General features: G+C 43.6%; 1 protein-coding gene across 1 annotated transcript; it reads left to right on the forward strand.

Annotated features, from left to right (window-relative positions):
* The first annotated feature begins 41 nt into the window (after window positions 1–41).
* LOC137423761 (lysophospholipase D GDPD1) lies at window positions 42–24509 on the forward strand. Its single transcript, XM_068111244.2, has 10 exons — window positions 42–292; window positions 1265–1307; window positions 8608–8743; window positions 9781–9826; window positions 13741–13859; window positions 19323–19412; window positions 19606–19739; window positions 20941–21000; window positions 22442–22493; window positions 24156–24509. The coding sequence occupies exons 1-10, from the start codon at window positions 154–156 to the stop codon at window positions 24270–24272; spliced, it is 936 nt and encodes a 311-aa protein (XP_067967345.1). The 5' UTR covers window positions 42–153; the 3' UTR covers window positions 24273–24509.
* Window positions 24510–27840: the final 3331 nt, after the last annotated feature.

The raw sequence follows: 27840 nt of genomic DNA on the forward strand, positions 1-27840 counted from the left end.
ATTTACGGCTGTACGTATGACGTATTATTTACGGCGTTACGTCACACCGTAATAGCTCCTGAAGGGGCCGCTGCCGAATGCGGCGGCTCAACCTTCCTGTTTCGTCGCACACACCGAGAATCTCTGAAGTGGGAGGGTTGTGTTCGTGAGAGGATGTTTTGGTTTTGGTTGTGGTTCGCCGCCGCGTTCTACGCGCTATTGTCGGCGCTCGTTCTTCGATTCCCGACGTTGCTACATGGACCGCCCGCAGCTCGTCCGCGAGGCAGGCCCAGGCTGATCGCTCACCGTGGTGGTACGTTTGGGGGGTCGTGAAGGTTTGCCGATAATAATAACCTCAGGTTGAAAACCTACTCTGGGATTGTTTGCGAGAGCACAATATCGTTTAGTGACGTGGTACGTTAGGGTCACAGTCATGAAGTGATCCCTTCACCACGAGCTTGGTCTGAGGAAGTCGTAAACATAATTAATACTTAATTATTAATTAGTGGTCCGATTGCGAGAGCAGGCGAGTCATCGCCGGCACCCTGAGCGAATGGTCAGTTCGGCCGAACGTCAGGCCTGGCCGGCCGGTTTGTGAAAGACTTGCCTGAAAGCTTTCCTCGGCCGACCCCGCAAGGGCGGTAGGGGAAGTGTGGTGATGTGCCTGTGTGGTGTCGCACCATGGAGTATGCTGTTCTTCGGAGGGGACAATCGGCTGCTTCAGGTGCCAGAGGTAGGGGAAGTGTGGTGATGTGCCTGTGGGGTGTCGCACCATGGAGTATGCTGTTCTTCGGAGGGGACAATCGGCTGCTTCAGGTGCCAGAGGTAGGGGAAGTGTGGTGATGTGCCTGTGGGGTGTCGCACCATAGAGTATGCTGTTCTTCGGAGGGGACAATCGGCTGCTTCAGGTGCCAGAGTTTAACGGCTGAAAAGTTGGAAGTCGTCCATTAATATGGAGCAATTACTCGGATGAGCATCCTCTTCTGTTGACTCCTGGGGTAAAGTTTGGTATAAATTGTCTCATTGGTACCAGAAGCAGAAACCAACCATTCCTGATTGTTCGGTCGCAGTAAGAATATAAAAAAATACATAATTAGTGTTAATTAAAATGTTTCGTTTGTCGCTGCTTTTTTTTTTTTATTCCCATCGGAATAAAATTTAACAGAACTGTCGGGTTGGAAGTGTCTGCAGGGAGTGGTGCATTGTGGAGTATGCTCTCAGGTTAGGTTGAACATGAGGTTGATTTATGTTTCCTCGATGATTCTAATCGCTGTTCATCCGGCAGGAGCTGGAGAAAACTTGGAGAACACCATGACTGCTTTCGAACAGTAAGTGAAGAAGTTGTTGTGGTTTCGCCCTTTCTTTTTCTCTCTCGTTCACTCACTCCCTGACAACCACTCCAGCAACCATGACGACTCTCCACCAACCTCTCTTACCCTCCTCCTCTTTTGCTTTTTTAATAAATGGAATATAGATCAGAGGTCATAACGATTGTAGAAAATGCTGCGAAGGGGGAAAGAATGGAAACGCAGTCGGTTGCGTCTCAAAATCTACACACATGGCTGTTTGATTTATTTATTTACTAGCAGAAGTACCCGGCATTGCCGGGCGGGGGAGGGGAGGGGAACGGGGGGGAGGGGAGGAGAGGGAGGGGAGGGGAGGAAGGGGGGGGAGGGGGGGAGGGGGAGGAGGTGGAGGAGGAGGGTCAGGGGAGGGGGGGTGGGTAAGGGTGGAGGGGGGGAGGGGGTAGGGGGAAGGGAGGGGGTAGGATGGAGGGGGTAGGGAGAGGGGGAGGGGATTGGGGGTAAGGGGAGGGGGGAGGGGAGGTAACATTACATTACAGACACACAAACTGTGTTTTATATATATAGATGGTCTGGCGGCAGGGATGGAACATCACGTGATCGCTCTGAGCGAATCAGCGCGCTGCTCTGCCACCGGCTCAGATTCCGTGTATAATATTCCTCGCTGAAAAAAAATCTATGTGAAACATGCTACTATCTATGCTAAATCATGCTAAATGCTAATCGTGCTAAAATCTATGTGAAACATGCTACTATCTATGCTAAATCATGCTAATCATGCTAAAATCTGTGCTACTTGCTGTGAGTTTATGGCGGCAAGGAACATCACGTGATCGCTCTGAGCGAATCGGCGCGCTGCTCTGCCACCGCCTCAGATTCCGTGTATAATATTCCTCGCTGATAAAAAATATGGATCTAAAGATGAAAGAAAAAAACCCTATGTGGTGTGAATGGCAATGTTCCTCGCTGAAATGTGAAAAAACGCAATCGCTTTTCGCTCTGAATTATGTGCGAACGCGTAACTGTGAGTTTATGGCGGCAAGGAACATCACGTGATCGCTCTGAGCGAATCAGCGCGCTGCTCTGCCACCGGTCAGATTCCGTGCATAATATTCCTCGCTGATAAAAAATATGGATCTAAAGATGAAAGAAAAAAACCCTATGTGGTGTGAATGGCAATGTTCCTCGCTGAAATGTGAAAAAACGCAATCGCTTTTCGCTCTGAATTATGTGCGAACGCGTAACTGTGAGTTTATGGCGGCAAGGAACATCACGTGATCGCTCTGAGCGAATCAGCGCGCTGCTCTGCCACCGGTCAGATTCCGTGCATAATATTCCTCGCTGAAATGCGCTGAGGTAAAAATATGGTAAAAAAGTATTATGAAATATTTTTTTTTAGGTCGGCCATGTTCTTCCCAGGCTCAATGGCCATGTCTATGCCAAATATCAAGTGCGTGAGCCTCTCCGTTTAGGAGTCTATTGGTAACATTACACACACACACACACACACACACACACACACACACACACACACACACACACACAAACTGTGTTTTATATATATAGATATACAAATAAAGTCGAGGCTCATGGAGGAGGTAGAACGTTAGAATGGATCAGGACGTAACATAAACAAAGTAAAAGTAGAGAGAGAGGGGGGAAACACCAACAGCAGGGTAGAGGGACAAAATGGAGGGAGACTTGAACAAATGAGGGCTAGGGGAGGACACACGGTGGTGAACGAGACAGATCCAGACGCAAATGCTTCAGAAAGGAAAAACAGGAGATTTGGAAAGAATTGGGGGAGGAAGCGGGTGTCTGCTGGGACAGAAAAGATGATTTTGGATTGGGGATGATCTGAGATGGTGTTGAACAGATGTCTTGAAGACCTGGGGAGATGTGATGAGACCTGGGGAGACGTTGTCAACGTTTGAGAAATTTTGCCGTTGAAGACGATGAAGAACCCTGCAGGAGGTTGTACATCTATAAAAGGCATTGACGCACTTTGTGGGTGTACAAGGACATCCGTAGACGAAGGATAAGTCGACGCAGTTTATGGCATTTTAACCTGGTTTCTCAACATTGTGAGCTGTCTATCCGCATGGGAATACCAAACTGCCTACGTGTCTTCGTAATCTTTCACAATTTGTTCTTTAAAAAAAAATCAAAGAAACATTTCTCTCTCCAAAAATGGAGTTGTTGTGAAATGCGAGTTGCGTGTTTTGTTTGAACAGTTGGGTGTAACTGGTTGGTTGAGTATTTAGGAGTGTCTGCCTTCGGTGGACTTGAGACCCTGTAGATCTCTTGATTGTATTCCCAGTGTGTTTAAGAGAGTTAGCATGAAGTTGTTTTTTGCAGAAAATTGAGATGTGTGGAGTCGTGTTTTTGATTATGTTCAGTACCAAGGGATTCGAGTTATCATGTGTCGATTTATTTGCTCATCCGGGTAACGAACATCTTAACAGTTTAAAAGGCGTTTGTAATCAAAATAAAGATCAGTTACTGCACTGTAGTTACAGGAAGGAAGCCGGACATTAAGAACACACACACACACACACACACACCACTGGTTTTCCAACTGCCCGGATCATCAGCTGGACACCGTTTTTCATCGAGGTTTCGATCCTTTCAGCCCAGAACCTCTCAAACCGGCGGTTCCACAACCCTTTGGTCTACATTGACATTTTGACCTCTAAAATAAATAGGATTTTGTCGGACCACGAACTCTTCCATCTGGTGAAGTTTTGTGAACATCGGTTTAAAAGTGTGACCATTAGGCAAGTATAAGTGAGCGGACAGACAAACGCACACTTTTTACCTCTGGTCGGCTTGCGCCACGATAAGCTGCTTATTCACATTGATACATTTGTCCAAGGAGGAAAAACCCTTTGGGTAGAGGTATTATTAGTATTCAATATTAATATTGTTTTGTAATAACATGAATATTATGCTATTGTAATTAGGGTTGTTGTTACCCTTGCCTCAGGAGAGGGTATTACATTTCAGTCCGTTTGTTTATTTGGTAAAAAAAATTTTTGCAAGTATGTTGATCACTCCCTGGTGTAACTCCCTGGTGATCACTGAATCCCTGGTGTTGGGCTAGCGGCTAGGGTGCCGGCTTAGGATCCTAGGATCCTGGGTTCGAATCCCGGTCGATCGCCGAATTAATGCCAGGGGGGTTGACTCAGCCTGTCATCCTTCCGAGGTCGGCTAATTGAGTACCAGTTCACTGGTAATTCCCTGTTTGTCGTTGAAGGCGGCAAAAAGGGTTGGCGTCAGGAAGGGCATCCGGCCGTAAAACGTTGCTTCAAAAAGGGGACCAAAAAACAACAACTACCACGGTCCCCGAAAAGGCCAACCCCCGCTTTGCGGGGAAAAATGGCCTCTAAACGGTGGTTTTTATGTTGATCACTCCGGTCAGTTTGTGTTTGTGTGTGTGTCCGCTCACTTATACTTGCCTACAAGTCACAATTTAAAACCGATCTTCACGAAACTTCACCAAATGGTAGAGTTTGTAGTGTGACAAAATCATATATATTTTTAAGGTCAAAAGGTCAACATAGGCCAAAGGTCAACATATGCCAAAGGTCAACCACTTTTTTCAAATTTCTAAAACCCTCAAATTTCATCCTTGAAACATTTCAAGCATTTCATTTCAAACATTTCACTTGAAACATTTCACTTGAAAATTGAATAGGATTTTCATATCAGCTAACTGAATTCAACCACCAACTATTTTTGAGATCAACATAGGCCAAAAGGTCAATAAATACCAAATGGCCAAATTTCAAAAATTTCAAGAATTTCAAAAATGACCAAATGGTCAAAAAGGCCAAATTTCAAAAATTGTCAATTTTCATCAGATTAACTTAAACTTTAAAGGCGATTTGCATATCAGGTCAGTGAAGTCAACCACTATTTATTTTTGAGGACAAAAGGATGCTCTACAAAGTGTAATTCGAATTTGTTCTGTTTTGCCAAGTGTCACTCGATGATTGATTTTTCATGTTTCTTGGTTTGTGTGTTTGTCTGTCCGCTCACTTGTACTTGCCTGCAGGTCACAATTTTAAACCGATCTTCACGAAACTTCTCCAAATGATAGTTCGTGGTCCGACAAAATCCTATATATTTTTGAGGTCAAAAGGTCAACATAGGCCAAAGGTCAACCACTTTTTTTCCAAATTTCTAAAATCCTCAATTTTCATCCGATTGACTTGAAATTTGAATAGGATTTACATATCGGCTTACTGAATTCAACCACCACTATTTTTGAGATCAGCGTCGGCCAAAATGTCAACATAGAAAAGGTCAACCACTTTTTCAAATTTCTAAAATCCTCAATTTTCATCTTTGAGCCATCTTGGAAAAACCAAAAAACTTTGCACCTCTATATCTCTGAAAGCGTGGAATAGAAAACATTGAGACATGGCTCATTGTAAAGAACTCTCCATGGGGAATAAAATGTGTTAATGATGATGTCATAGGTGCCTCCATTATGACGTCATAATTTGACAAGTACAAAACTTCATTCGATCAAGATGAAATTTCTTGAGCATAATCTAGAAATAAATTAGTGGAGAAAAAATATATAATGATGACGTCATTGGTCACGTGGTTCAGCCGCCATATTTGTTTTAACACAAAAGCCTTAAAAACCACTGAAAAGATATCCTGGCGAGGGTTTGCAATCTCTGATTGCTCTTTCTTGTTACTTTTGTTATTGGAAGCGGTGTCAGGAAAAATGCCCTGATAAGCTATCTTAACAGTTAACACGGACTTCGCCCAAGGTGGAAATCCCTTTTGGGGAGGAGGCCAAATCCCTACAACCTCAATCTTAACTACAATCATTAACATAAAGACTCTTGCTCCTCCTGTCAGGTTTGTTCAGAATGGATAAGTAATGTCCGAATGCATCTCGGACAGACCGAAAAACACCAAATTCAGTATTTCAGTATGAAATACCGTTTGTTTGTTTTTTTGTATACAAGATCGAGGCTCGTGTAACATGAATGGCTCGTGCTAACATTAATGACAAAAAAACAAAACAAACGGACACTTAAGACAGATTAAAGGGAGCAGGAGACAAGATGGGGAGAGAGAGGGGGAAGCACACAAGTACAACATTTGAGAGCAGGGACATCGGGAGATCTGTGGGAGGGAGGGGGCTTGTGGGGAGGAGGCGTGGGAAGGGAATGGGCAAGGGAAGAGTACACAGCATAAAAAACACATGGACACAGCAAGGACTTTCAGGAAATAATTTAGTATTTCAGAAAAGTGGATCTGGGGTGAATTAACGGGGGTAGCATGGGGGAAGTTTTGGATGGGGGAAGACAAGAGATGGTGGTGAACAGCTGTAAATACCTGGAGGGAGGAGTGGGATTGAGGAGTGTGAGGGAGTTTGTTCCAGAGGCGGGAGAAGAGAGGAATGAAAGAGTGATAGTGAGCAGAGAGTCTTGATTTTTGGCAGTTTCACCAGAAGAGGGTTGCGGTTGCTGGCAGATCTTGTGCGACCTGTAGGAGTATTTGGGCGACAGAGCACAGATAGGGCTCGGGGGGCTAGGCCAGAGAGGAGTCGGTAGAATACAGAAAGACCACCAACCTGCCTGCGGTGAGTGAGTGAAAGGCCCTCAGAGTTAGCTTCATCGCGGGAGATTCCAATGATTCTGAAAGCTTTGGTGTCAACAGCGTGAAGCCGAGTTAGGTGTGAGGCAGGAGCACCAGCCCATAGGGGAGAGGAGTATTCCATTGAGCTGCGGATGAAAGTCTTGTCTGTGGTGAAGAGCTCAGGTGTGCCAAGGAAGGACTTCACATGACGGAGGATGCCCAGTCAGCGACTGGCTTTGGAGGCCTGCTTGGAAATGTGGTTTTCCCAGGAATGATCATGGCAGATTGTGAGACCCAAGAGATAGAACTTCTTGGAGAGGATTGTTGAGAAAGTAGATGGGAGGGTTGTCCAGTGGTCTTTTCGGAGAGACATAGTAAGCGTGTGAGATTTGTCAGGATTGAAAGACATGTTCCACTTGTTTGACAAGTCTGTGATTTTGTCCAGTTCTGCAGAGAGTGAGGAGGCTGCAGACTGCCAATCTGAGGGATGAGGAATGGAGCAGCAGAGAGTGGAGTCATCAGCAAAGAGATAGAGAGGATTTTCCAGAGAGTCGGAGAGATCATTGATGAAGACCAGGAAAATCACAGGGCCCAGAACACTGCCTTGGGGAGCTCCAGCCTGAACAGGATGGGGAGAAGAGAGAAATCCATTCAGGGCCACATGTTGATTACGACCAGAGAGGAAGTCGACTTCACAGGCATTTGCGTTGGATGGTGTGCCATCGACTTCATGGGGATTTGCTTGCGATGGCGTGCCATCGACTTCCTGGGGATTTTGATGGAGTGCGATCGACTTCACGGCATTTGCGATGGCGTGCAATCGACTTTGTGGGGATTTGCGATGGTGTGCAATCGACTTCGTGGGCACTTGCGATTGCGTGCCATCGACTTTGTGGGGATTTGCGATGGAGTGCGATCGACTTCGAGGGCATTTGCGATGGCGTGCCATAGACTTTGTGGGCATTTGCGATGGTGTGCCATCGACTTCGCGGGGATTTGCGATGGTGTGCCATCAACTTCGCGGGCATTTGCGATGGCGTGCCATAGACTACGTGGGCACTTGCGATTGCGTGCCATCGACTTTGTGGGCATTTGCGATGGCGTGCCGTCGACGTCACGCACATTTGCGATGGCGTGCCGTCGACGTCGCGGGCATTTGCGATGGCGTGCCGTCGACTTCGCGGGCATTTGCGATGGCGTGCCGTCGACTTCGCTGGCATTTGCGATGGCATGCCGTCGACTTCGCGGGCATTTGCGATGGCGTGCCGTCGACTTCGCGGGCATTTGCGATGGCGTGCTGTCGACTTCGCGGGCATTTGCGATGGCGTACCGTCGACTTCGTGGGCATTTGCGATGGCGTGTCATGGACCTCACTCTTGTTTTACTTGGCTACATTCCCAGTCTACATTGTTAGATGTTACGTGACCAGCAATTTGAGTTTAATGGTATATTTTGTCTTTATGGTATTAAAAAACCCTTTCAATTAGCTAATTTAATTGAAGTGGAAAATCTTGTCAACTTTGTGAGATCCGATAAAATGAGGACAATGCAACATTGGTTTAACCATTAGATAATTCTCAGTTAGCTGATGATGTAGAAAAGAATAATAAGGATGGCACCAATCTCTTGAAATGAAAGGAAGAACCTTGCCTACCTTTTCGTGTTTTATTCTTTTTATTTTATATATTTGTAGTTTGTCTAACTGTTTGTCTGTGAACAGTGCTTTGAACCTGGGCGCAGACATGCTGGAGTTGGATGTACGTCGGACAAAAGATGGACAGGTGGTTGTCTGCCATGACAGTTCGCTGCTGCGGACGTGTGGGAAAGATGCAGATATCAGGCAGCTCAACTACAATGTATGTGTGTGGACATGTACACAGACAATGGGACAAACCCTTTAAAAAATCTAAGGTGTTCACCTTTTACAAGTTATTTGAAATGATGGTGAGATGGAATACCCGGAAGCCAGAATGAATCGCAAGACAGACGTGATTATCTGGATTCACCGATAGATTTGATATCTGGTGTTATAGAATGAAGAGGAAGTAAAGGCCGATTGCAGGAAACTTTCCAAATGGTTCATGTAAACATTGCACTCTAATATACTCATGCACATAACCATGTAAAAGGAATGTGAGACAGGTATTGAAATACGTTTTCCTTCAACTAAACGTGTATATCCATTGTATGCCTACTACTGTCATAGTCAAGCATAGTAATTACACCATCCACTTCTTCTTCTTCTTCTTCTTTTTTCATATGGAGCACAAGGCTGCGGGGTAGCATCATTGCTAGAGGGTGCAGCTGTGTTGCTGATGTGGTTCCCCTGTAGGTTACAGCAGGAATTTATAATTTGTTTATGATGCTGGCAATAGTTCACCTACACTTCATGAAGGATACCGTGGGCTCTTTAACATCCCCCAACTAATGGGATAGATGGAAGGCTTGTTTAACGTCCATCCGAGGAACGGCGTATTGATGAATCACCCTGCCTGTGAAACACCATGATTACAGCTTATGGCTGGGCCGGGATTCAAACCCAGGCTAGACAGTTCAGAGGCTAGTGTGAAAACCTCTCGGGCCTTTACCATCCTGCCAGCCCAACCTCTTGCAAGTTATTTCACATAACTGTCCTCTTACAATTCCTTCTTCGAGGCACTCTTCTTTTGCCTGCAAAAATGCTACCGTTTTCTTTTTTCTTTTCATATTCTCCTGTTTCTCATTGTTCCCTATGAAGTGAAATCAGAAACTACTGCTCAGCTAACTCTGGTGTCCCTTTATTTTAGCTTGGCTGTCTAATTATCATAAACACATTTATTCTTCCTATGCATTTAATCCTTTGCTTTGCTTCTCATTTGTGTCATGTTTTGCTTCTCCCAATCACTCCCCTTAGGAACTTCCACGATACAGATCAAGAATTGCCGTTTCCTTCCAGCCAGGTACCAGGGAAATTGGAGGGTGTGTTGGGTGGAAAGAGACAGATAAAGGGAGAGCACGAAGGAGGGAGTAGCAGAGATTGATGGAAATAGAGGAATAGTATATGGAGGAAGGGATAGTTCAAGTGTGAGGAAAGGTATATAGAATTAAATCTGCCGATGTTGAAGTGCTATTCAATCAGTAGCATGCGCTGTGCATTATTATTTTCTAGCATCCTACAGGTCCTATGGGTGATCTTGTTCCAAGCTTGCAACATGCTCCGACACACACCTTTATTTGGGTGGTGTATAGGGAACTGACAGCTGCCTCAATCGCTTCCAAAAAAAAACAAAAAACAAGGGGATAAAGACATAAAATGTCGTAGCCCCTGTTTTTTGTTTTTTAAAATCAATTTTGCTGTATGGAGTTAAAGGCTGCCAGTCGGCTATCTCTGGTCGGATTACACAACAAACTATTCTGCATATGTATACTCTCGTGTATTGCCTTTGTGCCACGTTTGTACAAAATTGGTCCATGCATGGCCGATAAATGGTTGGGGACACATTTAACTAACGAAAGGGCACCAGCCATTTTGGATCTGATATCGAAACAAAAGCGATGAGCATATGTAAACCATCATTCATTATTTATTTTCCAAGTTTTAACGAGATCAGTAAATTTATGTCTGAGAAATTGTTGAGGACGTGTTCAACATCGGGGTTTTTACACCTAAAATGGTGCCAGTCGGCCATCTTTGATCGCATTGTAAAAAAAAAAAAATGTGCATATGTATGCCGTCGTGTGTTGTCTTTATGCTAAGTATGAACAAACTCAGTCCATACATGTCCGAGATATGGTTGTGGACACTCACACGGACAGGCAGACAGACGAACGAGACCCAATCCATAAGTCGGCGTTTCGGATTAGTCCAACGGGGGCCAATGACCCGGGTAATGTGCATAAAGCAAAAACATGCTCTGAAATCTGAAAATCAATGCATCTGAAATAATCTGCCCTTGAACTGAATGACGATGCCGACGGACGTTTGTGTTTGAAGCAAAGCTCCAATAACCAAATGGATGTGGAGTTGTTTTTGACATAACCTATTTATTGTAAACTGTTAATAATAATGATGTACAAGTTATTTGAGCCTGGGTGTTGATGCCACATCAATGTTTTTGGTTAATGGATGTATTTAATTAATTATTGATTATTGTATATTGCCAATTTTTCCCTGGTGTTGGGCTAGCGGCAATACAATCCCTGGTGTTGGGCTAGTGGCTAGGGTGCCAGCTTAGGATCCTAGGATCCTGGGTTCGAATCCCGGTCGATCGCTGAATTAACGCCAGGGGGGTTGACTCAGCCTGTCATCCTTCCGAGGTCGGCTAATTGAGTACCAGTTCACTGGTAATTCCCTGTGTGTCGTAAAAAGGCGACAAACAGGGTTGGCGGCAGGAAGGGCATCCGGCCGTAAAATATTGCTTAAAAAAGGGGACCAAAAAAAAAAACAACAACAACCACGGTCCCCGAAAAAGGCCAACCCCCGCCTGCGGGGAAAAATGGCCTCTAAAGGTGGTTTTAAAGGTGGTATATTGTAAATTTTTATGGCGTAGCTCATAGGGCAAAGCCATCTAGAACAGTGTCTGTCCGACTGTATGTATGTATGTCCCCTCAAACATTTACCAATCAGACCCGAGATCTGGTCACATGACAGGTTATTTTGATTACGTCTGATGTCATTACGGTGGTATGGCGGCTGACTCTCCACACTCCGGCATTTTGATTCCAATTTCGTTCATGCCGAACATATCGTCGAACCTGTCATATATCACAATCGCCATGCTCCACCTTTACGTTTTTCATTCAGTGTGAAACAAAAACAAAGCGATTGTTAAAATGACCATCAAATATCCAAATCATCGACGTTACGTCTCTTCCAACAAAACAGTACGTACCCATCTCTGTTGGGTATAATCTAGATTACAGTAGATCTTCCCTCAGTTCTGTAAGTAAAACTTACCTCACGAAGAACCACCTTTAGAGATGTCGGGATTCCTCCAAATTTATTTGTTTAATGTTATAAACAGCATTAGTTACTGTTTAAAAAGCTATTCATGTGTGTTTGTGGTTTATAATATTTTACAAGCTGGCTATGCCACTGTTGGACTTTCGGTCTCGTTTTTTCTTTACGTTGTTTAAATATCTATTTTTCACCTGTTCTTGAGCTTCTCAAAAGTTCAATTTATTGATTTATTACTTGATGATCCCGTTTGACAAATTTTAAGAGGTAAAGATAATCCTGCAGAAATCCAAACATAATTTTGATAGCAGGGTAAACAACCTTTATCATTAAGGGTGTGCCAGCATGAGGATGTTATAAAAAGGTGTTGGCCCAACATGCATTACTAAACAAACGTTTTTTTTGTTGTTGTTTTTTTTGTACACAAGATAACACACAAAATATATAATAGAGGGAGCGGGAGACAAGAGGGGAGAGAGAGGGAAGCACAACAACAGTCGGGAACAGGGACATTGGGGGATCTGTGGAAGGGAGAGAGGGCTGGGGTGGGTTACATGGATTAAACAAGATGGACAAGATGGAGTCTTGATTTGGCAGTTTCACCAGAAGAGGGTTACTGGCAGATCTTGTGCATCCTGCATGAATATTTGGGGGACAGAACACAGACAGAGCAGGGGGAGCAAGGCCGGAGAGGAGTCGGGAGAAGACAGAAAGACCACCAAACCTGCCTGTCGTGAGAGAGAAAGGCCCTCAGAATCAGCTTCATTGTGGGAGATTCCAATGATTCTGAATACTTTGGTTTCTACAGCCTGAAGCTGAGCTAGGTGTGAGGCAGGAGCACCAGCCCAGAGGGGAGAGCAGTACTCCAATTTGCGGATGAAAGTTTTGTATGTGGTGAACAGCTCCTTGGTGCCAAGGAAGGACTTTGCACGATCGAGGATGCCCAGTCGGTGACTGGCTTTGGAGGACAGCTTGGAAATGTGGTTTTCCCAGGAAAGATCATGGCAGATAGTGAGCCTCAAAAGCTTGAGTGACGGGACTTCTTCGAGAGGATTGTTGAGAAATTAGATGGGAGGGTTTTCCAGATTCTTTCCGGAGAGACACAGTGAGAGTGTGAGATTTGTCAGGATTGAAAGATACTTGCATTTCCGTTTTCTTTGACACTGGAAGGACACTTCCGTTTTCTTTCCTGAAAGTCCTTGTAGTGTCTGATCCCTTGTCCATCTTGTTTATCCTGTGTACCCCACCCCAGACCTCTCCCTTCCACAGATCTCCTGATGTCCTGTTCTCTACTGTCGTTGTGCTTCCCTCTCTTCCCCTCCCCCCTTGTCTCCCTTTCCCTTTGTTATATGTTCTATGTGTTAGCTGTTATATGAGCCTCGACTAAGTATACAAAAATAAATAAATAAAAATCTCTCAATGGTGATAAAAACATAAAACAAATGATAGTTTCTGGATCTGAATGAGAATCCTGACCAAAAAATGTGCATTGCTGTCCATGGCTGGTCACTTAAATACACAATTTTTAAAGAAAGATTGCTTCAAAACCGTGGACAAAATTTGTGTGACAAACCGACACTGCAGACCAATATACTTGGCAAAATTATATCTTCAATTAACAAATGGGTGAATACATAACCTCCGTCCACTTCTCAGTGCTGGAGGTAAGAAGTGGTGTGTGATTGTTCACCATCTTTTATGTTCAACACAGCTACCTCGGTGCTGTGTGTGGATCAAACTGGATGATGTCCATATCCGTTGCGTTTTATAACTTTTCATCGTGGCTGTATGCAAATTGGTCCCACCATTGAATTGGGTCTTGAAATGAACCTCTTGCATCTTTGTTCCAAACAAATCCCAAGAGATCTTAACGATTAGTTCTAACTCGACTCTCTGTGTATCATGGTGTTTATGCAGGATGTGAATGCATGGGAAAGGATCGGAGAATCCCGCTGCTTCGTGAAGTCTTCACTGCTTTTCCTGATGTCTCCATCAACATCGATATCAAGGATAATGATGATGAGCTTATCTCCCAGGTGAAATCTCCCTGTCACTATATTACGTATTAATTTTGCATTTTATACCCCTCGCACCTGAAGCGAAATGCGAGGTTAAGCAGTTGGTTCATTTTGTCTGTCTGTCTCTGTCCACAAACATCAGTTTATAATCGAGGAACAACTTTATTTAAATTTATTGTTATATTTTGAACATGAACCACAAACCAAACCTGTAGTTGGCAGTACTGTTGCTCTGAATTTGTCTTGATCGCCCATGAGCAGACTCTTTTTGCCTGTCTGGCAGCGAAACAAAATTGAAAATCATTCCAAACAGGAAAACATGTTTTAAGGATGTTATAAAGGACACCGACAACAGGCACGAATAACTAATGTACCTGTTAAATAACGTGGTGTAAAAAGTGCTGTATCAACGGCGGTAAACTTCTGGAATTTTTGTTTGTTTGTTTACGACCTTTAAAGTCTTTATTTCAATTGAATTGTACACTTGAACACTAGAACACAAATTGCCTTTTTGGTATTTTCAAAAACCTTTCGTTTAGCAGTACCTGGACAAAATATTACGGCATTTTACATCATCTCAACCAATCAAATTTTCCACTTACATACCCCACCAATGGCCTTTTATTCCCCCAAGACTTCGAGGGGTAAGGCGTTCTATGAACTCTGTCGTTTGTATTTGCAATAATGTGAAAGCTGGTATTGCTTAAGAATTTTGATTCTGATATAATATTGTTACGGATTTGGGGGTCGGCTCTCCCCTTATCAAGGGGGGGGGGGGGTTTAATCCCCATGTCCTTTAAGCTGGCCGTCCCGAGTCCTGGAGCTATGACGTCACTTCCGGTCAGCGCTGAATAGGGTGGTAAGCCAAATTGTTCCTATTACCTAATTACCAGCGCCTTCCGGGAAGCGAGGAAATGAGCCCCGCCCGAGCCGCGGCTGTAATGGACACGCCGAGCGAAGCGAGCCACGACTCAGGCCGTTAACAAGAACTAAACCCGATTCTGAGCAGTTCCGAAATCGTGCCACAGGTACTCAATTGAGAAAAGACTAAAGCGATCAGGTAAGAAGAAACCAGAGTATAGGAAGAACAGGTGAATTTATTTACAATCAAGAAGAGGAAACGAAAGGAATATACAAGGAAGAAGAAGAAGAAGCAGGACACAGGGCAGGCTTAACTAAACAGTCTTAACTTAACGACCCCAGACGAACATACACACTCACACGGGATGGTAGCTGGCAGGGGGGAAGGTCCAGGTAGATGGTTCCAGGTAGGTCGACTCCGTCCAGGCTCTGGTTCCGCGGGCGAAGAACGGCAGGCAGCTTCACGTGTCGCCAACCGCGAGCGGACCTTACATATAGCGAGGGTCTGGGATGCCGCGTACGTAATACCTTTATCGAGCAACGCTCTCTCTCTCTCGCACGTTCAACAAGGGCTTTCCGAAGCAGTTCGTCAAAGAGCTCTGCGCAGCTTCGTCTCTCAGCCAGACCTCACCAAGCGCTGTTTCCAACCCGAGTCGACTTCGTAAAAAGGCTCGCGCTGGCGCCTATATTACGCGCTTCAAGATCAATGCGCGCGCTTGGAAACCACGCCCGCCCGCCCGCGAGCTTACCTCAGCCCTGGTTGGCTGGTAAGGGCTTACCGGCTCCGCCCTTGATGGCGAGTTGACAGGGCCACGCCTTGCTCTTGTGTCCCGCCCCCTTTTTCCTCGGCCTGAGACCGCATGGTCAATGGCGTTGCTTGGGCGGAAGCTCAGCGAGGCAGCGAACGCTGCTAGCAAGCGGAGGCATGTAATATAATTGGGAGGGATAAGGCACCGTCTGTAGGGGCGCATAATGGCGCCGTTTGGAGAGAGCGATTGGAAAATGAGCGAATGGGGCCTATCTTATTTGATTAATGCAACGCAGATTCAACTATTGGGAACATGGCCTTATCTGACACATAATAAGGAAATAACTAAAGTTCCTATGGTGGCCTACGTGTTGCATATGGACTAGTTAAGGGTGCAACCTTTAACCTTTTAAATGATGTAAATAATTCTTGTAAATATTCCAAGTATTTACACAAGTGATTATTTATTTACAAAAGTGTGGGTTCTCAAAACCGCAACACTATACTGTTGCAGAGCGTCGGTGCTGCTGAAGCAGTTTCTTGGTGCTAGGTGGTTTTCCATTGCCTTCCCAGTAGTATTTCGGACAGGAATTTGTAATTTGTTTAGGGTGCTGGTGATAGCTCCCATACTCTTTGCGAAGGTCTCTGTGGGGATCTTTAATGTCCACCAAATAATATCGGCAAACAGGACGACCGTTTAATGTCCATCCGAGGGATGGCACACACATTGATGAATTGCCTTCCTTGTGACTCCTCGGAATGACGGTTTATAGCTGGATGGGGATTTAAACCCAGGCTAGACAGCTTAGAGGTGGGTGGGTGTACATACCTATATCCTGTCAGCCCTGTTGAAAAATGTACTTTATTTTGTTATCATATGTTTGTGTGAAACTATCACATCAATGGATAAGTCAGGATGCAGGAAGGGCAGCTCTTGTGTTCAGGATTTGTGCACACAAGAAATATTTCAAGCAAAGCAATAATGATCACATTGGTTACATATAACACTAACGTGCATCTCAGAGCACAGCATCCTTCAGAATGGGATGTAAAGCTGTCTGTGTCTTCTTTTTGCTTGCAGATGTCGAATATTTTGTCGTAGCTTTTAAAATAAGTCGGCCATAATGTGCCTGTTCCCTGGCTAAGCTACCGCATTAAGGCCCAACACCGCTCACAGTAGTTTAGGGTGTCAATACGGCAGAGGAATGACGTGCCGAATGGCCTCCTCCTGGCTGTTTCTTTGTGGGGTTTTTGTTCGTAAAACAATGAAAGACTTATCCACCCTTTAAACGTAAATGTTTGTTCACAGTGGGAATCTTTATATTGCTGATTGACACACAGATTGACACAGATGAGTAATATTGTGCCTCAACCCAGTCGAGAGGTTTTAATTTGTATCAAATTGTACATCTGTCTGAGTGCTCTAAAATCTTTATCTTATTTCCTTCATTCTTCCACCACCCTGCCACAGACTTTCCTTTCATTTGTACTCTAAAGTTACAGCTTCACATGGCTGTCTGAATTCTGGCACATGTATCTATTAATTATTTATTGAATCGACCAAATGGTGGATTTACAACCATGCAGTCTGTTTATCTTGCTTGTGCAGCCTTTCGTAAAAGGCTTTCCTTGAGAGCTGCTGCTATAAGCAAAGCCTGAACTGTTTAAACAAAACGTTTGTGAACAATTGATTTTGAAGAACGAGGAGTACAAGAAACTGCATAAGACGCGAGTGAGTATATTCTGTAAGCGCGTCACTTTGTGATATTATTTCTGTAATTAAATTGATATATGTGGGGGAAATTACAGGCCCACACCAGGAATCGAACCCAGGTCATCTGGAAAACTGTACAAGTGCTCTGCCATCTGAGCTACACTACAAGACCAAAAGTATGCGGACATCCCTTCTAATTAGTGGATTCGGCTGTTTCAGCCACACCCATTGCTGACAGGTGTATATATAATCAGGTACACAGCCATGCAATCTCCATAGACAAACATTGGCAGTAGAATGGGCCATACTGAAGAGCTTAGTGACTTTCAACGTGGCACTGTCATAGGATGCCTCCTTTCCAACCAGTCAGTTTGTGAAATTTCTGACCCGATAGAGCTGCCCCGGTCAATTGTAAGTGTTGTTATTGTGAAGTGGAAACGTCTAGGAGCAACAACAGTTCAGCCGTGGTGGTAGGCCACACAAGTTTACAGAACGGGGCTGCCGATTGCTGAAGCACGTAGCACGTAAAAATTGTCTGTCCTCGGTTGCAACACTCACTACCGAGTTCCAAACTGCTTCTGTAAGCGACGTCAGCACAACAACTGTTCGGCGGGAGCTTCATGGAATGGGTTTCCATAGCCGGGCAGCCACACACAAGGCTAAGTTTACCATGCGCAATGCCAAGCGTCGGCTGGAGTGGTGTAAAGCTCGCTGCCTTTGGTCTCTGGAACAGTGGAAACACGTTCTCTGGAGTAATGAATGCGCTTCTCCATCTTGCAGTCCGACAGACGAAACTGGGTTTGGCGGATGCCAGGATAACACTATCTACCCGAATGCATTGTGCCAACTGTAATGTTCGGTGGAGGAGGAATAATGGTCTGGGGCTGTTTTTCATGGTTCGGGCTAGGCCCCTTAGTTCCAGTGAAGGGAAATCTTAACGCTACAGCACACAATGACATTCTCGACGATTGTTTCTTCTAACTTTGTGGCAACAGTTTGGGGAAGCCCCTTTCCTGTTTCAGCATGACAATGGCCAATGCACAAAGCGAGGTCCATACAGAAATGGTTTGTCGAGATCGGTGTGGAAGAACGTGACTGGCCTACACAGAGGCCTGACCTCAACCCCATCGAACACCTTTGGGATGAATTGGAACGCCGACTGCGAGCCAGGCCTAATCACCCAACATCAGTGCCCGACCTCACTAATGTTCTTGTGGCTGAATGGAAGCAAATCCCCGCAGCAATGTTCCAACATCTAGTGGAAAGCCTTCCCAGAAGAGTGGAGGCTGTTATAGCAGCAAAGGGGGGACCAACTCCATATTAATGCCCATGATTTTGGAATGAGATGTTCGGGTGTCAGTATACTTTTGGTCATGTAGTGTATCTGGGCGACCCTGACTAAACCACCTTTACCTTTAGAGGCCATTTTTCCCCGCAAAGCGGGGGTTGGCCTTTTTCGGGAACCGTGGTTGTTGTTGTTTTTCGGTCCCCTATTTGAAGCAATGTTTTACGGCCGGATGCCCTTCCTGACGCCAACCCTTTTTGCCGCCTTTAACGACAAACAGGGAATTACCAGTGAACTGGTACTCAATTAGCCGACCTCGGAAGGATGACAGGCCCTGACCCTGACTGAGCATGCAATTTTCCCACACATGTGATTGCCACTCTCTTTCCGTCAATGCTTCCGGGGCACTCGCTACCAACCATAGGAGCACTGTATTCAGCGCAGAGGTGGACATTTGGAGCATGTGATCGACCGAGTCCCAAACTAAAGTCTTACAAGTTACGGTTCTGATATTTGGTTTGCTAATAAAAGCCCGGCCTGCTCATTAATGAACTTCAGGAGGTTGGTAATATGTTTGGTCTGATAGACTGGCATCATATTTATGACCCGATCTACCTGGTGGATTTGGTTTTGCATATAATACTAGTACCCACATTGTGGTCGAGTCTTAATGTATTTAGGGAAACCTTGGATGGCAACAGATTTGTATCTCACTAAATGTTTTTTTTTTTTTTGTTTTTTTTTTTTGGTTTTCTTCTTCCCCTTAAATTTCCACGATGAAACCATCTTCCCTTCCTTTAGCAAATCTTGATATCCGGGCATCATTTCTCTGCTGACATGGAAAAGCTGAGTAATCACCGTGTGCTCCCGCAGGTGTCCGAGCTTGTTCGTGAATTTCGGCGTGAGCACCTCACTGTCTGGGGGAACGCACGGCATCAGATAGTGCGGAAATGTCGTCTGGAGGTGAGGAGTGGCACTTAAACATAGCTAATTGTTTTTTAATTGTTCATTGAATCGATGGCTTTGTGATAGTCATGAGGTTTGTAACTTCATATAATGCAATCTATTTCCTCATCCTATTACAGTATCTTTAGATTGAGTTTGGGTAGTTTGAACTCTGTTCACGTGAAGCGTTACCGTTTGTGCTCTGTGTTAGAATCCAGCCATACCAACACTCTTCTCTTCACGCCGAGTGCTCTTTCTCGTTGCCTATTACTACTGTGGGTTACTGCCTTTCCTGCCAATACCAGAGGCTTGCCTGGAGATACCTGTGCCATCAATGCTGTCAAGGTATATCTTTCTATCCACCTTTAAAGCTTTGTGCTGCTAACGTAAACAAGAAAAGCCCTATGACATTTGGATAGGCTCCTTTAGGTTAGTGGTCCTTGGTCTGTTGTAATACCTTGTGCAGATCCTTGGTTTTTATTTTCATCCTTTTGTTGAGTCTATACTTTTAACTGTCAAAATGTACCAAAGTGAAAGTTTGTGAACTTTTGCATCACATGACTCCTGAAAAACCGATGATATGGGAAGTGAATGATGCGTTTCCGGATGTGTTCGTGATTACGCAAATGCACCCGTTCACATATCCCATATTGTTTATTTGTATTTTAGTTTTATCAGCATTAATTGTACGTGTGGAAGTGTAGCTGAAGTCTGGTTTTAGTTGAGCCTCAGCTTGAGGAGGAATCTGTGGAAACGTTTTTCCCTACAATAAGAGATTGTCAGAAGAATACAGTCCGTACCTTAAGCTTTGAAAAATGCATCTTCAAAGTAATCACTGAGCGCCAAGTTGAATCGTCACTGAACAAGTCTTCATGAACTGGCTGACCAGGCCTGACATTCGACTAGTTAGGGTAGGAATTTGGAATTTGGCCATGGTGCTGGCAATAGCTCGCCTACTCTTCGCGAATAACACAATAGGATCTTTAACATCCACCAACTAATGCCGACAGACGGGACGCCCGCTTAACATGCATCTGAGGGACGACACACACATTGATGAATCGCCCGGCCTGTGAAACACCGGACTGACAGTTTATAGTTGTGTCGGGAGTCAAACCCAGGCTAGACAGCTTAGGCGCGAGTGCGAGTACCTCTAGACCATCCTGTCGGCCCTATCGCTAAATAACTAATGAATCGTATTCAACTTGTGACCCTGAAGACCCTTTTCTCTTCAAGTGCTCTTTTAGCTCTTTCACGAGCCTCGATTCAGTATACAAAAAAAAAGAAAAAAAAAAGTGAAATGGCAATTTTGTCCTCCTCGGGTTATGCTTTTGGAGATAACCTAAAATGACAATGGCCTGTATTCATGAAATTCCTTCACACCAGCGATAAACAAAGATGTCACAGAGCATCTGCTGAATAATGCTCATATCAGAACTCGAGTATGCCTTTACTCAACCCCTCTTTTGGTCCGTCTTGCTTTGTAAAGTTTTGTAAATATATTTTCTTACCTTCTCCCTTTTCTTGTTTTTGGTCCATGTTTCAGGCTTATGGAACCAGGAAAGGTTCCTCGTTTCCGTCGCTTCCTGTGCTGGCTAGCTGACTGGTAACTATGATTTCTTCACCAAATGTATCGTCGATTTAGTTTCATTTCCAATAGACATGTTTGTGAAGATAGAGCAGGACACCTGAATTTCTTTATGACATCGGTCTATGTTTGAGGAACTACTTAATTTAAATTGAATGTTATATATTTTTGAACACTGTAGAATACGTATCGGAATACAAAGCTGCAGTTTAGTAGTACTTTGACTCTGGATTTGGCAAATTCTACGGAATCTCATCCCGATCGCACCTGTGCACAGACTGAGATGATATTTTTAGTCTGTCTGGCAGTCAAATAAAATTGAAAACGATTCCAAACAGGAAACTTACTGTTATGGGGACGTCATAAGGGACATAATCAACAGGCATGAAGAATTAATGTAACGTGTTAAATAAGGTGGTAGGCACATCAATGGCGGTAAACGTCTGAAAAAGGTTTTCATTTTTTTTTTTTTTTTTTTTTCAAACCTTTTAGTCGGGCAGCTTAGCAGCATATTTATCGAAAATGGGGAACGGCTTGACAAAAGCGCCATTTTTATTTTGGTGGTCCATTAGACCATACACAATAGATTTAGGACCGGAGGCAAGAAATATACAGTGTTCTTCACCTTTTTATTGGACAAAAACCAATTATGTATATATTTTCAACAAGGAGGCTAACTTTTATTTCATTACGTGCAGTGTTATTTGTAAAACTTATGCATGCCTGCATAACAAATCTTACGCTTCCATGTAATAATAATTAGTAATATAATACCGAGTGTTTATACAAATGTGTTATACTTGTGACTCGCGCACCTCTCATATATCTAACATGTACGCAACTACAAGGATGTAATGACAATATAGCTTTAGAACAGACAACATGTTGTTCAAGGTAATTTGTCCAGCAATTTATGTATTTACGATTTTAGTCTAACTCCAATAGCTGATGATTTATTTGCATAAATGTATTGCTCGATATTATGCTGTGCGAGTCGTATTTGCGCAAAAGTCAAACACTGTATATGTCTTGCCTCCGGTCCTAATTATATTGCATATGGTCCAATGAACCACGAAAATAAAAATGGTACTTTTGTAAAGTCGTTCCCCCAAAAATTGCGAAGCTGCCTAACTATTTATTTTATTTCAATTTAACTATACACTGCAGTACACAAATCACCCACCTTCTTGGCACTTTCAAAAACCCTCTATTTACATAGCAGCACTTGGACAAAATATTTACGCCGTCTCATGTCTTGAGGGCAGAGTGACTGTGAGATTCAGCGTCCAGATAAACATGGCGGCACCTGCACTGTTTGTTTAGTGCAAAACAAAGCAAGAGTTTAAAAGATCCTTCCCATGTCCTTTTTCTCAAGACTGAGCAGGATAATGGGTTCTGTGAACTCTCTCGTTATTTCAGTAAATATTTCACTCATTCTCTCATTCATTCTTCCCATTAGGTTGCTGCTTAGCCGTAAACTCTTCAGGCATCTCGAGAGACGCGGAGTGCAGGTATGTACGATATTTAGCCTTTTTTATGCCTCCACCGAGTTGTTTGTGAAGTTGCTGGAGGCATTGTGTTTTTGGGTTGTCCGTCCGTCCGTCCGTCCGCGATAGGTTTTCGTTACCGCAATAACTTGAGTGGCTGGAGGGATCTAAGTCAAACTTGGTGTGGGTATGTATAATGAGGTAAAGATGAACTGTTTCGATTTTGGATTCAAGAGGTGAAAGGTCACAGTCTGTCATAGGTTTTCTTTACCACAATAACTTAAGAATAGCTGAAGGGAACCAAGTCTAACTTGGTACAAGTATTATGATGATGCAAAGATGAACTTGTTAGATTATAGGGTCAAGAGGTCAAAGGTAAGATGTTACGTTATGACAAAAAAAATAAAAATCTGTTACCGAGCTAATTTGTGAACCAGTGATGGGAGTTGTTAGGGTTAGGGTTAGGGTTAGGGTTGTTAGGGTTAGGGTTGTTACTATAAAGTATGTGTTACTATATAGTACAAAACATATACTTGGTAAAAGTATATGTTTTGATGAAAGGATGAATTGATTAGATTTCGGCATTGAGGCCAAAGGACAGAGTCTATAAATAGTAATTTTGGGGAAGTTTGGTTACCATAAGAACGGTTGAAGCAAACAAGTCAAACTTACAAAGTACAAGTATGTATAATGATGTAGGATTATATTATAGGGTCAAGAGGTCAAAGTTCAGAAGTCCTGTTCGGTAAAAATTCTGTTACTGCGCTAACTTGTGAACTAGTGATGGGATTTTAACCAAACTTGGTGTAAGTACATATTATGATGAAAGGATGAACTGATTAGATTCTGCATCAAAGCTCAAAGATCATGTCAGGTAATAACGTGATACTTGAGAACAGCTGAAGGGATTTGAATCGAACTTGGTACAAGTATGTAGAATAATGTCACAATGTGGGCGGAGGCATATCAGTCGACGTTGCTATGTCCAAGAGTGCCAATCTAGTTATGCATGCATAATTGAGGCTTGTGGAAGAGCTAGTACACTGAATAGATCAGGACGCAGCAGAACAAAAGGAACAGTAGAGAGGTGGTGGGGTGGAGGGGAGAGGGGGGCGGGCAGACGGAGGGAGGCGGACAAACAATGGATGTGGGGTGGATTGGGGGGTGGGGGGGCAGAAATGATGCATGGGGTGGATAAGATTGATACTGAAGGAAACTCTCAGGAGTGAAAACTGAAAATTTGGAAGGAGGAGGGATTGGGGTATGGTGGAGGGTGGGGTGGAGGGTGGGGTGGAGGGTGGAGGGTGGGGGGGGGGGAAGAAAGTAGAACATAACCATGGTTTTAGATTGGGACGCTCTGCGATGGTGGTGAACAGCTGTCTTGAAGACCTGGAGGGAGGAATGAGATCAACTTCCAGGAATATCTTTGTTATACTGTATTTATATATCAGAGGCAAGGATGAAAATGAAGATATCTCCAGGGAGCACTCCGATGTCTTTTAAAAGTTTATTTTTCTACCAGGAGTGGTTGGTTGGTGTCTTGCCCAGTCATGCTGGTTTGTTTTGTGGACATGTTTGGTTAAGAATTTATTTTGACTTATTTGAAAACGTATAAACATATTGACTGTCACAACTTGACCTCATTCCCCAGATTTGTAACTGTATGCACCTTGTGTGTTCCTGCAGGTGTACTTGTGGGTTCTCAACGAAGAAGCAGATTTTAAGAGAGCTTTTGATTTGGGAGTCACTGGTGTTATGACAGATTTCCCATCTAAGTTGCGTCACTTCCTGTCAGCTCGTTAGTGTTTTCGGTTGTTTTTCCCCTTTTCTTCCACTTTTTTTCCATCAACTGTTTGTGTGTGTGTGTGTGTGTTTCTCTCCGTGTTTCGGTTGTAATAACTGACACTTTTCAAGTACAGGAGGATTTAAGAACACGTCATTTTATTTTTGAAAAACCGTTTTTTAAAACACTAATTATTTGGCACAATGGTCAAGTGGTCTTGTTGTGGCCTACATAACATTAAAAAGACATGCAACCTTTCTGGGGAAATGAATACTTGGTAATTATTCATAATGTCGGTAATATTAATTTCTTCCTCCCCAGCCCCTCCCCTGTCCTCCTAAGGGTTAACCATTTGCTTTTATGACATGAATCGTCTGCATTATTAGAGGAAGACCTAGTTTGTTCCGAGTCAGTTTGCTATCCTTTCCTTCCATTCGCACACACACCTGCCAATTTTGTGCATACACAGACACACACTCACACACCTGGCAAGTTTGTACACACACACACACACACACACACACACACACACACACACACACACACACACACACACACACACACACACACACACACACACACACACACACACACACACCTGGCAAAGAAAGTTAGATCACCATTTTAAAACTCATTCATCTGCATATGTTTTATTTACTCCTTCCTATCTACCCTTATATATAGCGTTTAAATACTCTTCTTCCTCCTCTCATTTCTTCGTTGTCTCTATTTGCACTGAATTTATAGCAGATTTTATCATGTGCAGTACCAACTACCTGTTTGCAAAACTACCTTATACTTATCTTTGCTTCCCACTTTTTCACCTTCCTGCTTTCATCTTCATTTTGAATCAGTCCATTTGCTCCTTTCCCCCTTTTTATTTTATTTCTTTTTATTTTTTGCTATTCTATTTTGTCTCAGCTGAAACATAATTCCATTTTCTATTTTAACAATCGTTGACGAAAAAGATAGGAAGATGGCACGAGGGACAAAGATTACGACACGATCAATAAACTCACGTAGAGCTTTATCGATTTCAACGTGCACCTTCCAGGTGTATGAAGTATTCTCTGAATGAATGATCGTTTTAAGGCCATTTTCCCCGCTAGAGCAGGGGTTAGCCTTGTGGGCCCCATGACGATCATGGTTCCCTGTTTGAGGCAATGTTTTTATGGCCGGATGCCCTTCCTGACGCCAACCCTTGGTCGCCTTTTACGATGCGCAGGGATACGGTGCACCTATTCTAAACCGGGGTACACACCGGGATCATTCATCCCAGCAAGCTGGTACTCAATTTGCTGACCTCGGAAGGATGACAGGCTGAGTCAACCCCCCTGGCGTTAATTCAGCGATTGACCGGGATTCAAACCCAGGATCCTAGTATCCCAAGCCCGCACCCTAACCGCTAAGCCAACACCAGGCTCAAGCAACACTATTCTCTCCACCAAGCCATTCTTCCTGCTTGTCACTGCATCAGCATCTACCTTGTTACTGTATTCATCGTCTTGTTGACTAGTCACTTTCGTACATCTGTCTGAAACAAGTTGACAGGGTTATTTAGACATCTTTCCACTTTGTGTTTTAATTTTCCTTTTTTTTTTTTTTTTTTTTTTTAAATATATAGTCTGGGCTCATGGAAGAGAAAGGCAACAAAGGATAGCAAGCGATGTGTTGAGGATAACTCGTGGATACTTCAAGGTGGTGTAGGAATGGGAGAAGAGAGAGAGAGCAGAGGGAAGAAAACAGCATCCTCAAATACATGGTGAAAGGTAAAGCAGGGGTTAATGGGGATATAAATGATCCTGCTAGGTGGGATGGGGGGGGGGAGTACAGTGTCGAGTTTGGTGGAGGAGCTAGAACACAGAACAGATCAGGACGTAACAGAACAAAAAGAACAGTAGAAAGAGGGGGTGGGGTGGGGGGCACACAAGTAGCAGGGCCGAGAGACAAAATATGGATGGGGGGTGACAGGAGGTAGTGGTATAATGGCAACTTGAAGCCCTGGAGTTTAGAGTAACATTTAATAGACTTGAGGAAGGAAGTGTCATGATTAGAAGAAGAGGAACTTGGGGGAGTGGAAATGAGCAACGAGCCTTAATTTTAGGATTTCACAATGAGTGTGTTCCTCTTTCTATCCCATTACAATCCGTGTTCTCATTCTTCCCGAATCACGTTTTCTCCATGATCTAAATACTGTATTGATAATGTGTGGGCGCTTCACCGAGCCGAGTTTGATCAAATGGAAAAGAAACCGTTTGATTTGCTGAAGATTGTTTACCTCGATCATCACAATTGCAGTGGCCGAGCTTTGTTCGTCAAACTTGCACAGTTTCATAAGGCAAGTGTTCGTGCGAGCGCTGGCCGGTCACATTGTGCTGCGAACATCTCCCTAGTGATCTTGTGTAGTTATTTGTTGTTTTTATCCTTCTTCTCCGACACGTATTGATTGAGGCTTGTCCCATGTCAACCGGCCCTCCACACTCGCACTTTATGTCGAATCTGATGAAAGTCGACTTCTTTTTTTTCCAATTTCTTGATTTTCTTTATTTCTTTGTTGTTTAAAACTTTGTTGTGTGTCTCTTAAAGTCCAGCCTGCATTAATTTTCGAGGACAAACCTTTTAACCCCTTTATTTACCAATCGGTTTAACGTTGCATTGCTAGACCTTTTTGAACATCTTCAAGCTATTTCTTCACATGTCTCTTCTCCTTTTCGCAGTTTCATCTTCGGATTGAGGTTCATTTTTAAAAATCTTGTTTTTCCTCTTTTTACATTCTACTTATCATTTGCACTAGATTATTTTTAATCGCTTTCAGATGGTTTTTTTTTCATTTCTTTTTTTGTAGTAACACGCACAAGTGTACGTAGTATGTAAGTATCTGGTGCAAGCCATTAGGTCGCTCTATAATATAAAGAAAATGCACAATTTTGATGGAAAATGTAAAAACACGGACAATATCGTCAACTTTTCTACGCTTTGTTTACATATTGTAAAGATTACATAAATGCTTTCCCTCGTCATTTGAACAGGAAAGCAGTTCTGTTTACTACTTTCAAATGTAACGAGCAGGTTGCTGCATCATCATGGCCAGGCCTTATTCTCCTTCGCTATTACGGGCAAGAATATCTGACAGACTCAAGTGGGGTATGAATTTACACCTGTCTCTACCTTCCTCAGTAACCTTGTAAGCAATGGCCTCTTAGCTTTGGTTACTTGTTGGGTCCTTCATTTACATTACAGACTAGTTTTCACTATCTTCGATTTGTGAACACTGCATATATTTTAGGGAAAACACATTTTTGTCTATGTTTACTCTTACCGTACTGTATACTTGTCCAAGTAGCTCTGCTTTGATAGCGTTTAATTTCCTGTAATGGGTTTTCGTTCCATGTAGTTTTATCAACAGGTGTTTTTTGTTTGTTCTGCAGACTTGATAAGTTTCAAAATGATAGCCATCTGTCCTCGGACCATTGATGAGATCAAAAGTGGGTTTGGTCTGTTTGGTGGTTGTGGCATTGCATTTCAATAAGGAACTGGCCATCATTGAAGATAGTAACCTGTACAAAACTGATGAGTGAACGAGGTTGC

Source organism: Myxine glutinosa, chromosome 3, assembly GCF_964187855.1.
Source record: "Myxine glutinosa chromosome 3, kmMyxGlut1.1, whole genome shotgun sequence".
Classification (NCBI taxonomy): Eukaryota; Metazoa; Chordata; class Myxini; order Myxiniformes; family Myxinidae; genus Myxine; species Myxine glutinosa.

What these genes read in the sequence shown, in the direction of transcription:
- LOC137423761 (XM_068111244.2), top strand. Translation starts at nt 154, where the DNA reads ATGTTTTGGTTTTGGTTGTGGTTCGCCGCCGCGTTCTACGCGCTATTG. An exon ending in GCTGATCGCTCACCGTGGTG is followed by an intron (nt 293 to 1,264) that starts GTACGTTTGGGG and finishes TTCATCCGGCAG; the next exon opens with GAGCTGGAGAAAACTTGGAG. An exon ending in ATGATGAGCTTATCTCCCAG is followed by an intron (nt 13,860 to 19,322) that starts GTGAAATCTCCC and finishes GTGCTCCCGCAG; the next exon opens with GTGTCCGAGCTTGTTCGTGA.